This window comes from Dipteris shenzhenensis, chromosome 32, assembly GCF_047967505.1.
Source record: "Dipteris shenzhenensis isolate YYH24624 ecotype China chromosome 32, Dip_SZ_1.0, whole genome shotgun sequence".
Taxonomy (NCBI): domain Eukaryota; kingdom Viridiplantae; phylum Streptophyta; class Polypodiopsida; order Gleicheniales; family Dipteridaceae; genus Dipteris; species Dipteris shenzhenensis.
The window spans coordinates 25,216,186-25,232,059 of record NC_141627.1 but is presented as its reverse complement, the minus strand read 5'-3'; the positions used below and the strand labels follow the sequence as shown (position 1 = coordinate 25,232,059).

General features: G+C 44.1%; 1 protein-coding gene across 1 annotated transcript in view; it reads right to left on the bottom strand.

The window, feature by feature from the left end:
• Nucleotides 1-14,251, bottom strand: part of LOC147880509 (uncharacterized) — a 185,428-nt gene extending 171,177 nt beyond the window's left edge. Inside the window, exons 1-4 of the mRNA XM_087371226.1 lie at nucleotides 14,097-14,251; nucleotides 13,853-14,008; nucleotides 13,398-13,556; nucleotides 4,099-4,193 (exon numbers count right to left, since the gene is read on the bottom strand). Of these exons, the coding sequence (XP_087227352.1) occupies nucleotides 4,099-4,193; nucleotides 13,398-13,556; nucleotides 13,853-14,008; nucleotides 14,097-14,213 (527 nt within the window). The 5' untranslated portion in view covers nucleotides 14,214-14,251. The remainder of the gene's footprint in view (nucleotides 1-4,098; nucleotides 4,194-13,397; nucleotides 13,557-13,852; nucleotides 14,009-14,096) is intronic.
• Between the last annotated feature and the right edge of the window lie 1,623 nt (nucleotides 14,252-15,874).

Genomic DNA, 15,874 nt, shown 5'->3' with positions numbered 1-15,874 from the left:
TGTAGTGCAATGAACGATGACGTACGAGTGCACTATGCTAAATGACGATCACATGAGAACTCCACAACATAAGCATAAGAAGAAACATGGTCATACACTAGTGAACAGTCCCCATATCAGAAAGAGACGGAATGAGAAAGTGACCAAGATGGCCAAAGTACATATCACTGGACCAGCACCTACAAGTCACAAGTCGCAAGTTACAAGAACACACATATCTATCCCCATAGTAGATAGAGGGGTACACACAGGTCTCTCCACACTCCCTCCTTGGCGAGCTCGTAGCTCCAGCCTCTATCTCTCCTCACACTCTCCTTTCTCCCGCTCCAATGCCGAACGCCGAATGCTCTATGCTGAAGCTCCCCTCTCCCCCTTCTCCTTCATCCTCATCCCCTGCCTTGGAGGGTCTCCTCTTCGCTAAGAATCTCTCCCCTTTCTCCCGATTGGTCATCCTCCTATCTCCTTAGCTGTTGAGGATACCCGTTGCGCCGCTGGCTCTCTTGATGGCTCGGTGACTTCCTGACTCCTTGACTCGCCAGCCTCTTCTAGTTAGGGTGGTGTAAATACTCCAGGTGCAGGTGAGCTGGATCACCGCACCACTCAACCACTGAACCACTGTGTAACTGTAAATACTCCTGATTGCTCCATGTGCTAAGCTCACTATCCATGTCCAAGATCTATGCATCAGTGTTAGATGGCGAGGTCAATGCTCGCGCAGAGGTACAGGGGCTCAGGGCATCCGGACAGGCCGGTTTCAGGACGGATCACTCGACTTACAATCACATTTTTACACTTAGAGGGATCATTGAGGAGGCCAGACAGAGGAGATAGAGAGTATATTGTTGCTTTGTGGATTTTCGCAAGGCATTTGACACCGTTCCCCGCGCCCGACTTGTCAGACGCCTGTAGGAGTTAGGCTACGACTTGGAGGTTATCTGGGCAGTAGTAGCTCTCTATGAGCAGGTGACGGGCCAGGTCAGGATTGGCACTAGCTGGACCCCAGAGATCACGAGCACTATCGGAGTCAAACAAGGATGTCCCTTGTCACCGACTCTATTTGGCCTCTACATCGACGAGCTCGAGACCACCATCAGGACACTCGGAGGTGCAGGCTGCTCTCTTGCGGAGGCTGTCATCCAGATTCTCCTATACGCAGACAATGTAGTACTGCTATCCTCTTCTGCTACTGGTCTTCAGCGACACCTAGATGGACTTCAGGTCTTCTGTGATACACATGACTTGAAGGTCAACCTTGGGAAAACCAAGGTGATGATCTTCAACACTTCCAGACCTGCTATGCACCGAAAGCAGTTCCTCTTCGCCGGCAACCCTATTGAGATAGTTGACTCTTACACATACTTGGGCGTTGTCTTCTCAGGCCCGATCTTCACGATGCGCCCGGTCATGCAGGCCAGGATCAGCGGGGGCTACGCCGCTCTGGCCAGGCTGGAGCGACAGTGCTACCACTCCCACTTCCAGGACCCGCGGACCAAGTCTCTCCTTTCTGATTCTTTGGTCCGCCCAACAGGCATGTACGGTAGCCCGTGGTGGGGAGCCAACCTTTCAGACACAGAGTGGGCTCGAGTCGAGCGCCTACAGATACTGATGTTTGCTCGGATGATCCGCAGCAAACCATCGGTACCACACCAGATCATTCTAGCAGAGTTCGGTGCCTCACTCCTACAGCTCGATGCGGCTTTCCAGGCTATCACTTATCTACACAGAGTCAGGGATTTCAACTCCTCCTCCGACGGTCGCCTCCGCCTACCTTGGCTAGCCCTATCCTCCTCTATGGCCTTATCCGTTGATGGGGACCAGCGATGCTGGTATAGTCGTCTTTCTAGTTGGTTCACCCGACTGGGCCTCGACTTAGACCGGTTGCCTCCTTTTCAGTACAGCCTCAACGCTCCACCATCTCCCCTCTCCCCCACTGACCAGGAGGTCAACCGGCTCATTCGAGCGGATCTGCTCTAGCTCCACACCTGGCGGACATGGTTTCTTCACCCCGAGCTTCCTGTGAAGCTTGACTTCTACCGCCGACGCTGCCTCTAGATCTCACAGAAGGGCTTCATCACACCTCCGGGTTACACACAGCTTCATGTACCACATGCGCTCCGGATCTCCCTCTGTCAGTTTAGGGTTTCGTCACACCGATTACAGATTGAGAGCGGACGCACAGAGGGTATCCCACGAGAGGGCCGCCTTTGCCCACTTTGCGACTTGCAGGAGATCGAGTTGGAGGAGCACTTTGCTTTCAGATGTCCTATCTATTATGCCATTCGAGGCCGGTACCACTGCCTCTTCTGCGACAGATTCGGCCCCCTCCCACACATGCTGCAGTTCCCGGATCAGCGATGCCTAGCTGCTTTCTTACATGAGATGACTCGCCACCGAGATACCTCTCTCCGAGCACGGCGACACGCGCATCACACACAGCGTGAGGACACCCAGCGGCCCATCACTGATTTCTTCCAGTCACAGGATACCTCTCCTCAGTCTAGCCGACGACGCGGACGTGAGCGAGAGCTAGAGCCACGACAACTGCACCAGCGGACAAACTCACACATCTGGGTCCATGACATCTCGTCTCTGCTCTCTGCCCGCCCCACCGGGGTTACCGTTGCCCTCATCCACAGGGCCACCCGCCGCCCCCGACGACCGAGCTCGACTAGGCCGCGTGACGTCAGAGGCCAATCATCTATCGCAGGGTTTTTTCCGGCCTCCCATTTGATGGCCCCTCTATGATTGGTCTCTGACGATCACCACCTGCACATATATATTGTATCTCCCCCCTCTGCCCCATTTTTGGTGCCCCCCCCTTCTTTTTTGTATCATCTGGAGGTAGACACGTATTTTTTTTGTATCAGGACTAGACACACCGTCCTTCATAACCTCTTTTTTTTTGTAGAAACGGTTGGCTGGCCCGTTTTGAGACCGCCACCGTTATGCTCATTGTATCAGTTATCTTTAGTCTCATAGACCTTCACGGTCTCCCGAAGACTTTATTAAACTTTCTTTCTTTCTTTCTTTCTCCATGTGCGTAGCTCTCGATGAGATCGCCTTGGGCATGGTACTCCTGTGGTTGACATGTGTCGACATGTGGTTGACATGTGTCGACCTGTGGTTGACATGAGTCGACGCATGGTCGCCTCGGATAGTACTCCTGGATGAACACGTGTGGTCAACCTCTAGTGTCGTGTGGCTGACCTATGTTGACACATGGTCAACGTGTGTTGACATGTGGTCAACGCCTGAAGATAGCAACTGCATGGGGTGTCTCTATTGTAATAGTCTCAAGCTGTCCACTTCTCCCTTTGGATGTGCCACTTACCCTTGCTTGTTTCATCCCATCAATCTCCTCCTGCAAAGCTATTTTCAGTGTGCCACTTGACTTGATTTTACTGCAACCCATCAATGTCCTAATACAAGGATGCTTGCTTTTCTTGTAAGGCGACTCAAAATCCTCACTTTTTGGTCAAAGCTCAATTTCTATAACTAGCTTTTTCTCGAGATCTTGGAGTTTTGTGTGGTTTTTCCCTTGTTATAGAAACAAGGTGACACCCAGCTGGCTTATACTATCATCCAATATCCTACTCGCCATGTGAAGAAAGCGCTTCACCCAGGCATACTGATTTAAAAAGCATATGGTCTTAAAATACATAGGACCACTATAGAAAAACCATGGCAAAACCATTCATCTATAACATGAGCAATCATGGTGCAATAGTTGAATCTTGATAAAAAATTTAAAATATTTTTTATTATTAGTTTATTTTGGCATACATGGAAAAAACACTACTCCTTATTGAACAAAGAAAAAATTTGTGATTATTTCTATACCCTGCTTCTAGTTTCTGAAACAAGCTTCTCTTTCACAATGAAATTGGAAATTATATACAAGTAGAATCTAATGAATTCAAGTCTGCCTATGAGTGTATTATGTGATGGCCCTATCTGCTTGCTTTTCATACCTTTCCTACTGCATTAAAGGTTCAGAAATGACCTCTGCTTTCTAGTTATGAATTTATTGCTGTGCTGTGCACAATGAACATCATTTGCTAATCTCTGGTACAGCACATTCTAAACTTAGTATCTTACCCAGTCGTGAAAACGTTCCCGAGATCTGAAGTACAAATGCTTTGTACTACATCTTTATGAGTGTATAGAACAGTACGATGAAGCAAAAATTTGGCCTGCAAAAGCATCAACAAGATTTATAAGCTGTTTTAAATGCGACAGAAGATGAGGTTTTCGAAAGGATTGATTTTCAACAGGATCCTCAGATTTTCATGCAACAATTTGAGATGGCATTGTAGCTACTTATCAACTGCCAATATCCAATATATATATACCTTTGTAAGACTAGAATAAGTCCAATCATACATTTTGTTGTTCTAAAGATAAAAAATCTACACCGAAAATAAAAGAGAAAATGAAAGAGAAGAAAAAAGAGGTAAACAAAAACATTTATGAAAAACAAAAGGAAGACACACTTAGCAAGCAAAGCAACACTTACGTCGTCATCAGTGCCCAAGCATAAGCAGCTATACTGGGTTTCTAAAGACCCGCGGAGTCTCTTGGGCAAACCCAGTGCTTACTAAAAAACATCAAATAAACAAAAGAGAAAGAAAACAAGAAATAACACCTATTCACATATAACACCTTGAATTCTCAAGTGCCTTCTTGACTACTTCTTGCTTTGATAATCCACTATTTGCGTCCCTTTACTCCTTGATGGCCTTCTCATACTTATCTAAAAGATGCAATCCCAAAATTAACAAAAAAAACCCAGAGAATCTGAGAGACTGGAGATAAGCACATGGTGCCACTCAATACTCGAGTGGTCAGTTAGATCACAAGCTCCATCCTTCACATTTGTTGCCTAGTTCGCTTTACTTCATACTATCTCTTCCCACACAGCTTACCCAGTCCTCTCTTTGCACACTTGGTCCACTGAATAGCACATCTGCCTGCTACAACTTGTTGCCTCGTTTGCTTTACTTCATACTGTCTCTTCCCACACAGCTTACCCAGTCCTCTCTTTGCACACTTGGTCCACTAAATAGCACGTCTGCCTGCTATCCAGCATTCTTGTACATCTCTTAGTCTAAACTTGACAGTGTCATCTACAAGCTGCACTGCTTCTCCACCTCCTGGCCTGTTTGAGACTATGCAAGCTTACACAAAACTGCTTCATCTTTGATATGTACCACCCCCCCCCACCCCCCCTTCAACTCACACCTGTAATCCACCCAAACCAACGTAGCTGTTTTCTTTCAATGCTAATGCACACTGTTCGCTGATGAAAATTTAAGTCCTCATTTTGTTGAACTTCTTGTCCCTCTCTCTTCCCCTTCACTCAATTTAGTTTCCGGCCTTACTTTTCAATCAATCTTCAAGTTGCTTCAGATTTCAATACCAGTTCTATTTAGCTTTTGAAGAACACACCTTTGGGATAGGACATAGTTTTGATGGTGTCATATATAATGCACTAATGGTGCACTATTAGTCTATATAGCCTTCTCTTGGGAAATATAAAAGAAAAACAGAGGGTGGAGGCTCACTATATGCCCTTCCTGCATACACAAGGAGAAACTGTAAAAAAGAGGGGACATTACAACATCAAAAGATCTCATTATAGGACAAGAAGGGTAGACAATCTAGATTCTGTGCATGCAGGCAATCAAAGAATGATTGCCGTAGGGAAGCACCGAAGAAATGATACTTAGACAAGAAAGGGTCACCAAAGACACTATGACTATGGTCCTTCCATAAAGTACACAAACACACACACTTTTTTTTGTTTGTAAAAAGCAGTATTCAATCGGAAAAATATAAATTCATAGCTGCCTCAAAACGAGACAGCTACTACTCAGAGCTAAAAATAGTAGTAAAAGACTTCTAACTTGGAGCGAAGGAAGTTCTCCAATAGGATGTGCATTTTGGAGAGATCGATGCAAGGAGGAATGGAAGAAATGATAAATATCCAACTAGAGTGCTCGTATGGTCGAATGTTATGAGCTGATATAACGATCACAAAGCCCAATAACGGCACCAACAGAAGAACTGATCATAATCTGGCCAAAAGGCATATCCGCCAAACAACCAAAACTGCCTGCCAAAGGACATCCTCAGAAAACGAGCACGAAGACCAGCTCTCAGCCTAGGAAGAAAATCATGAGCGGCGGCAAGACAAGTCCAGAAAAGATGCAGCACAGACTCCCTAGGCAGCGAACATACATGGCATGACGAGGAGGCTATACTTCTGGCAGCCAATAAATATCGAAGCGGTAAAGTCCCCACCAAAGATTGCCATAAGAAAACATGTTGCTTGAGAGGAAGCTTACTGCCCCAGATTCGTCAAAGACAACCTTCCACCAAGCAAGGGGCTTATTGAGATGCCATAAATGATTTGCATGCAGTTGAATCCATGGCTGCGGTAGTAAAAGATGATAAGCTCTCTTAGCAGAAAGATCAACAAATGAAAATGAAGAATAGTCTTGGAGTGTTCTATCAACCTTCCAATCCAAAAGAGAAAGAGAAGTAAACAAACGAGGGACCGGCAGAGAAGGTTGCAACATATCAGAAAGAGTATGCCAAACAGGCCTGTTGTTATGCTCTAGCCGAGATAGCATGACCTCGGAAAGATCGGTGGGCATTTTCTCTTAGATGACCGACTTTTGTAATATTTAATGTGCGTAAATAAAATGGTCAAGAGAAGTAACTGCCAAGGTCCTAGGTAAGGGTGAAATGGCATTGACTAGGTGGTTCTGAGTGCTAAGGCCTAGGTGCACCTAAATGTGCAATAATGCCAAGGGGCAAATGGGTTAAATGTGCCCCAAGAGAGGGGTAAATGGTGCACCAAGTGAAAAGGGCTAAAATGTTGACATGTGGCAAGGGGAACCATCTAGGGAGTTGTGGGTCTTGTGGATATGCATGAGAAAAAAGAACACACGGATCTGTTGCAAAACTGCGATCCATGAGAGTATGGCTGGGTGGAAATAACTAGTGCCATCGCCCATGATCTGAGAGAGAATTAGCTTAGGCTTGTTTCACCTGTGATGTAAACCCAAGAAAAACTAACTCTTGACTTATGGAAAAGAAAGGATGCAGCCCTTAATATCCACTACATCATTCACAGTAGAAAGCCCCAAGCAGCGTAGAAAATACGCCTTTCAAGGTTGAAGGTGTGCTAAAGAAGAATCGAACACCTAGCTCCACTGTATACTTTGCAAACGGAGGGTGTTACCAGGTCCGAAGGTTGACCCAACCAATGCAAATGAGCCAAAGTTCCTATCAATCATGTATGAGGTGAGTAGAGAAAGGACAGCCAGGAATCTGCGCCGCAAATGACAAAAAATGACATCCGCAACAGTGGGAATCCAGTGGCCAAAAGCATCTGTACAAATAGAGGTAACCATACATGATACACGAAAGCATAATAGCTCAAGGCTGATGCTGCTCCAAAAAAGAATTCAAGAGCGTAGCTCTGTGAGCCAACATGTGAATGTGAATATTAAGAATGTATACGGCCCCATGCAAGGTGCTTCGTCTCCACACACTTTTTTTTTGGGGGGGTGAAATCTAGTTGTCATTATATTACAAGAAACAGTCTCAAAGAAAGGGACTATCATCTACAAGCATAAGAAGATGTCATTAGTGACAAGAAGGCAGTATAATCAAGATCCCAAGCATGTGATCAATTATAAAACGATTGTCTCAGAGATGCTTGGACGAACTGATATTTGGCAACACACACACACTCACCTCACAAGCTACCTTCTCTGGGTCTATTTTGGACTGATCGTGGCCATGACGTCAATGGCAACATGCAGATCGCCATGGCTTGCAAGAGAAGCAGACAGAGGCTGCGAGACAGGAAAGCTGAAAAGCCTGGCCAAGGCACAAGGAACAAATTGCGGCTCGAGGAAAGCAATGGTATCGAAATGGCAATAGAAGACACTTTTGCAACATTTGTGAAGGGAGAAACAACAAGAAGAAATAATACTACTTGCAGAGTAGCAGCAGCAGGAAGCAGTTGCACATACACACATTCGATCATTGCCATCGGAGCGAAGAACATGAGTTGTGGTGTCACGATTGGTGGAAGGGTGGAAGCACGTTAACCCGCTACGCTTTTTGTGCTTTTTAGCATTGACAAGATAGCATGAGTTGAAAGCACACACATTTGAGAATGATTCATACTCATTTGATATTTTTATTTTATAAAATAATGTTTAAGAGTACATGAATAATCATAACAACAAGGCATGGCCTTGCATGGCCTTGGTCTCAACTGAATCCAAGTGAAGTTAAACGACAGTTGGGAGCCTTAGTGAGTAGCTCAGAAAGTGCAAATTCTGTAATGGGCGACGTGCTTGCACAACTTGATCATCATGGCTGGGAAGGGAAGGAGTGGCGAGCATGGCTCCACAACTTCAGGGAGGGAAGGAAGCGCAAGAGAGAACAGGTTTGAGAGAAGCCTCCAGCTCCAGCTTTGAAGAAGACTGCCAACAGAAAAGAGAAAGCTGCTCCTGCGAGAGAAGCCAGAGCCACCTCCAGCTCTAGCTTTGAAGAAGATTGCCAGACGAAAAGAGAAAGGAGGCACAGGAGAGAACAAGAAGCAAAAGACAAAACCCCTCCAAAGAGGAGGAGAGTCGACATGCACGCCTCTTCTACTGCTGGTTCGTCCTTTTTCTATACCTAGAGGTTTGTTTTTTCCATAGTTAGGGGAAACGGAAACGGGGAACGGAAACGGAAACGGAAACGTTTCGGGATTTCTGGGAGGGCTGAAACGGGGAAACGCCACGTCAGCAAGGGAGGGGAGTAGATGATGATGGAGGGCTGAAGCAGGCTGCAGGAGAGAAAGGAGAGGAAAGGAGTGAATGGGGCTGAAGGAGGGCTGGAAAACCTTGAGGATGGAGAGAGTATGAGGCTGAAGGAGTGGAAGGAGCCTGGAGACCAAAATCAAAAGCAAAAAGACAAAAAATGTGATTTTGGAGACCTAGCAGCCTGTGTTGTCTGAAATGGCACGTTTCAGGGCTCTGAAACGCATTTCAGATTGGCTGAAACGTTTCAGCCAGCCGTTTCAGGGTCCTGAAACGTTTCAGACCCTGAAACGCGTTTCAGAAAACGGCGCTTCTCTGAAACGGCGTTTCAGGCCTGGCTGGGCTCTGAAACGGCGTTTCAGGCCTGGCTGGGCTCTGAAACGCGTTTCAGCGTAACTGTGGTTTTTTCTCTATGTGTCGTCTCCACATCGTTTATTCTGTGTTCAAGGCGACGGAAAGCTCCCAAACTGGAGTATCCAAAGCAAAGGAGGTTGTGTCTTATGAAGGAGGCTTTTCACGCTGAATATGGACTTAGTTTAATGGGAATGGATCCAAAAACCTGAAAGGAGGCTGATCTGTCCGAGAGGGAGTGGTTGGGCATGTTTAAAACTCCTAGAGATCCATCCGTGTATAGAATTAAGTGCAGCAGTTTCGTCCTGAAGCATCTAGGGATTTTCTTCTTTTCCACAATAAGGTGTACCAAAAACAACGCCCTACTAATATGGAGGTCATAGTGGCCTTTGCAAGGGCGTACACACACCTTTTTTTTTTGTGAAAGAAATTTTGCATTAAAAAAACATTTTCATTCATAGCTGTCCCAGAGTGGGACAGCTACTCCTGACAACTAAAAGCAGTAAAAGCTGCTCCAATAAAGAACAGCTAGTACAAAAGAACTAAAAACACTCAAAAAACACTTCTAGCTAGACCACCATGCAACGTGCATCCTGCAGAGAGCAAAGCTCCCGCTTAGACAGTGGCGTTTCTTATGGCGATGTTTGTTTGGTGCTTTGCCCAGGGTTCTTTTTTGGCTGCTAGGCGCATTACTTCTGCGCATTGTCCATCTTGTTCACACCCGAGGGAGACAGTCCATCTACTACTCTGGACTTGCCTAGTTGCCCGTGACTTTTTTTCTCAGATTGGGGACTTATCTCTGAGCCCATTTTCCTCGTATTGCTTTTGGCAGGCAGTTTTGGTTGTTTGGGAGATATACCAACACCTCTAACTACACTCAGTTTTTCAGTTGGTGTCGGTAATGGGCTTTATGGTCATTATATCATGCCCGTACTTCTTGGCTCTATGGACACTCTGCTATAGATGTTTATCATGTCTTCTGCTTCGTCTCCACACACACACACTCACTATAACTTACTGCTGTATGAAAATGCCAATCATTATCCTCACTTAGACATGGAGAGATGCACACATTCAAACTGCAACAATGGATCCACAAGATAGAATCCATCTCGATTGAGGATGGGATATAAACAAACGCTACATTCACTACGAAGCTATGTGTGCAGCCGTAATTATCCTAGAGAAGGTATTTGGTATGCATTGATAGTGGCAAACAAAACAATACACACTACATTGAATGCTGAAATCAGAAAATTTCAGAATCACAAAAAGAGTTTATGCTAGATTGGTCATCGAATGGGAGAAGAGCGCCCTAGTAAGCCAAAATATCTTGAGGAGATTAAGAGACAAGTAGAACCATGGATTGTTGATGTATGATGGCAAAACTCAGCCAAAGCATGGGATGAAAGTATAGAACTCAAGGTCCTAGTCCCTGTCACAATCACTTTCCACGTCAGTCCAATCAGTATCTCAGATAATTGGCAATGAAGAACTAGTAGAAAAACATTACAGACACAGCAATCCTCCTTCAATCACAGGAAGGCCACTTCAACAGTTGCCTTAACAATGCCAAACAGTGAAATCGACATGCAGATGATGCCGGAAAAAGCCATAACATGCAAACATTGTCAGATCCGGTCAAACCAAAATTCCTGGAGTAGCAGTATCTGCAAATCGCCATCACTCTGTGTCAGTCATCAGGTCCAATCAAGTGCCAGAACCCCCCTTTCTTTGTCAGCATTGGTAGATCATGAGCACGAAATTGATAGAAGCAAGCAAACTCAGGCGTAGATAAACCAGAGCTCCTTACTTGCACTCTCTGTCTGCCCTCAGATTTACCTGTCTCCCTCCTTCCTTTCCCCTCCTGCTTGCTTTTTCCCTTTCTGCAATCTGCATCGCCCTCTTTGATTTAACATTTATTAAAGAAAATTATATTATTTTGTATTTGATGGCCAGTTGAGATTTAACTTGCTATTGATTAACCATTTCATCAGTAAATACAGGCTATGATATAAGTGAAGATTGCACTTCGAGTCTGCAAAGTTTTCTTAGAATGGAATGATAGCTGGGCAGAGAATGTACGTGGATCAGAAATGATGGGACAGTGCTGATATACAAAAGATCGGTGATTTACTGTCAAGGATTTGTGTCACATGACAGCTTTGAAAAAATTTGTAGAGCAAATGTAGAAGCAATACAGGCTGCATAGGGCTCATGGGGTTGAACCAAAGTATGTTGTACAGCACATATAAAGCTAGGCATGTTTGTTGGAAAGTCTAGTTTGGTGAGAATGCCAAATCGCAAAATTGAGTCTTATTATTTGGTCCATGTCACACTTAGAAATGAGGTCCTCACTCTAAATTTGCAACATAGTAATCGAATGCTTCTAAATTTGTTACAATCTAGGGTTGTGGAAAGATAAATTGGTTTGTTGCATTAACAGGCCTTTACTTCTCCATGGACACTTATTCCATATCGTATCATTTTAGCTGATTTATTTATTATTCAGTTTTGCGCAACACATGTGAGAAATTTGTGTAAGTTCTTTGTACGACTTCACACACCTACATCGGTCTTTTACATCTTATGTCCTTTTATACAGCATATGAATACACGATCCTACTATGGTGGTGACACCTTTGGCGAGGATAGCCACAGTTGATACTTCTTACAATTTACAGCTAGTCACCTTCCGATGACAAGACACTGGGAGCCAGTGCATGCCCATAGGATTTTCCATGTCTCTAGGACTTGGTATTACTCTACTTATGTGATCAGCCTCCACTTGCCCCTCAACATCATGTCTCATGAGATTGGGATGCTCTGCCCATCCACAGAGTTTCTGTACCCACTATACACACCCCCTGCAGTCCTAGTACCTTCATATTGGGCCATGGGGGGATGAGCCTTGGTGTGCTAGGCAATAATGCTTGATCTTTACGAACAAGATTACATAGGTTAAACTGAGAGTTGGACGTAATCTCTGGAATCAATAATCTTAGAGCATATTCATATTTAAACCGACTACTCACATGCACATTAGATATTTTACATCAAACCCTAAGTAGGAGCTTTAGTTTGGGTTAATTTGGAGGAGTCTAGCCTGAGTTATGGCCACAGCAAGCCTAGGATACATTAAATGTTCTAGTCCAAATTGTGTAATTAATTGTGTGTATGGGTAGAGGACTGATGGGTTAAATTCTTAAAAAGAAGAATATCATTTAATTGAGTTATTCTATTCATCTATGTACTCGACGATTTGGCAGTATTCTAAATTCCAAGCTCTCTTAGCACTGGAGAGATTTGAGGGTAAGCAGCAAGGAGCAGTGTATTCCAAATGATCAAAGTAGCCCACACAATGATAGCAGCTCAATAGATCCTTGGCCTGACAATCTGGATGACTGGATCCAGAAGACTTGGCTGAGTAAGCCAAAACTCATGTTTAAACAGCCGACTAAGCAATTTTCTCACATGGAACTAACGTTATGCATGCCTATATTGAATCTCCGCCCTTAATTCCACAATAACCCAGAAAGGCAAATTCCTTCCATGCACTAACCTAAGGCATTGCAGGTCTCTAAAAAACACTTCTTCAGGACTACTGAAAAACTTCAAACAAACTGATTTTCCCTTTGGCAATCTTGCACCTCTTGACTAATGGTGAGTCCCAATCAAAGTATGACATGGTGTTTGAAGATATCACTCTCCAGAGTCTGCAATATCCTTTTACAAAAACCTTTATGGAATCTGGGATAGAATAAAAGGAGAGACACAAGTTCTCTCTGGATAAATGACGCCCAAAAGAAGAATATCATGATTACAGTTTGGTTATGCTCCTCATTTGTTTGATCTTTGATCATCTGAGATAGTTATATGTGAAAGATAACCACGGTACCACATATCACAAGTTTAGTACAGAGACATTGACCTAGGCCATGCCGGCTTTTGCTGTGCCCCCTGGTGATTCAGAAAGGCAGAACTGGCAAACACCAGGGATTTTACTGTCAGGAGACAGCCATGTCCAGTATATTACCCATTTTTAGGGTGTAAGGAGCCTCAGTGGCAATCCTCATACACTCAAATTAACAGCGTGTTGCCTGACTCCTTGGCTGACAGTGCCAGTAGTCGATTTAAAAATTTGCAAAGTAATTGAGATACTTGACGCATGTATCCTCCATGTGCATCTCAATAAACAATTATGGAGGAGTCACTCACAATCCCAATTCTCTGATTTTGAGAGTCAGACTTGATGTACATGCTGGAAGATGATCTCACACAACGGAAAAGTTGCACTACGCCACGTCCTCCAGCTATGAGGTGCTTGCCTTTAGCATCCCATGCAAGGCAATTTACAGGTCCTCCAAACTCGACCATCTGATGACAAAAAAAGGAAGAAATAAATTTTGATATTTTATTCTCTTCTTGAGCTTAAGCTTCTCGACATATGGATTTAAAAGCTTAATTAGAAAGAAGTAATTAATATTATTCAGTCTATGGACATTCCAGTGAGATCCATTTTAAAAATTGCACCACAGTGCGCAAGTGCCAATCATTAAGTAAAATATACGCCTTTTTGATTGCCTATATAATTTTTTATCAAAACTCATATTTCAATTGTACTTATGTTACGCTTGAACTTCGGAGAGAAGATTCAAACAAACTAACTAAACCTGCAGAAGTTTGCCTTTGTCTGACCAGACCAAAATATTCCCATCTAGAGAACAAGAAAACAGTATGGATGCCGCGTAGGAATACAGGAGGTCTGTAATCCAAGCCTGGTGGCCTTGCTGAATCCTTAGATGTTTTCCCGATTCTACGTCCCAGACCTGATAGGAACCAATTGAGCCTCCATGAGAGCTCTTTCATAATCATAAGAAATTCAAGGAAACATTGCGGACAGTTAAAAAGGGAAACCTTGATTTTTGCATCGTGCGAGCCGCTGTATATCTCCTTGCGGTCTTTGTTATAGGCGACGCTTAGAATTGGGCAGCTATGAGCATTGGGAATTCGGCAAGTTATTTCCATAGCCATAGCTAGAACATGCCCACTCAAACTGTAGCATCAACCCATCGTCCACAGATAAGTACACCAATTTGCAACTGAGAGGGACTTCAATTAATGTTGACGGGTAACTCTGTTTCATTGATTTCGTTGGCCGATACTGTTTGAATCAAACAAGGTCAGATGGATGATGTTTTACGAGATTTCGCTCCACCCATATCGCAAGTATTCATCCGTTTACACTCACGTGAAAGCATCTCACAGAAAACCACCCTCCAAAATTCGAACTCTAGAGATCGCTGCTCGTCTCAGCGGTGCACATTACATCAATTTTGCTAGCCAGATTTACTTGTTTATTTCAATATCTTTTGCCCGCATCGTTTAACATAAACAAAATGCCACCCGCAATGAACGAAACATCGTCACCGATATGGATTCGATCGCTCATGCGACCAGGTAGCATTTGTCCGTCAAAAACCGAGAATAACTGTAATTACGGTAGCATTGATTGGGGGGAAAGTTGGTAGTCGCCACAAGGAGGTGCATGAGGGTGACTCTTGTGTTCTTTCTCTTGGTGAGGAGACCTCTTGGTTACCACATTGACTCTTGTTGTTGTGGGTGTGTTGAGTTCGCTCCCCAAGATCGACCTCCGATGACCCCTTGACAACCCGCATAGGTTACAGGATCGACATCCGATGACCCCATTGACACCTGCGTTGTAACCTGAATCTAAAAAAATTCTCCTCTTCTTCTTCTCTCTCCTCCCTTCTTCCTAGTACCTACTAGTGCACTTACGTTCCCGCCGGCCTCAGAATACTGATCCAAGGAAAATGGTGAGCACTTCAGCCTTAGCTGACACTCATCATGGTTAACTCTCGATAAAAGGTTTTATGTGTCCAACTTTCCAATTAGTCCATCACATCATTGTTAATTTTTTTTAAAATTGCATCCTCCTCACCCCAACTTTGACGAGACGTACAGGCCATAATTTGGCCTTTACCTCAAAGTAAAAGTGACTCCCAGCTTCGTCACTTGCCACCCCATGGGCTCTACCTATGCTTCCCCCCCCTCCGCCCCCCCAATATACTTCCACACTCCCTCCACCCTAGTAGATGTTAGTTCTCGTATTGGTCATATGTCACACCCAAAGAGGGGATGATTTGATATCTTGAATGTGAAACCACTACATCCAGTCCAAGGCTCCCAGAACTTGACAGGTTCCCGTGCTAATTCACTTCCAACCTTGCCCTGCTCCTCACTTCCTTCCTTTTGGCACCACTTATCGTTTTGTGTTTCCAGCCCCTATGTTGTAGTCATGCATTTCCAAATTTACATTATTAACATCATGTCACATTCAAGCTCCCTACAATAGAACAAAAGCTTTTTACAACATGAAAAGTCATTTGAGAGCAACTATCATCGCCACATCATGGAAAAGGCCTTCAAACAACAACAACAAAGCTGTAAAAAACAAAGAAATAATGTGCCTGTCCCTTGTTAAAGACCACCTCTTGCAGTCAATAAAAAACCACCTTGTATTAAATATACATTGCAAGAAAAATAACCTAGAGCTCCTAATGACAAACAATTAATGGATAACTCTTCAATCATAACTTATATTTGATTCTAACAAAAGAGATCCATGATGATTAGCATGCTCTTTTACATATTATGTCATCTGATTCAATGAG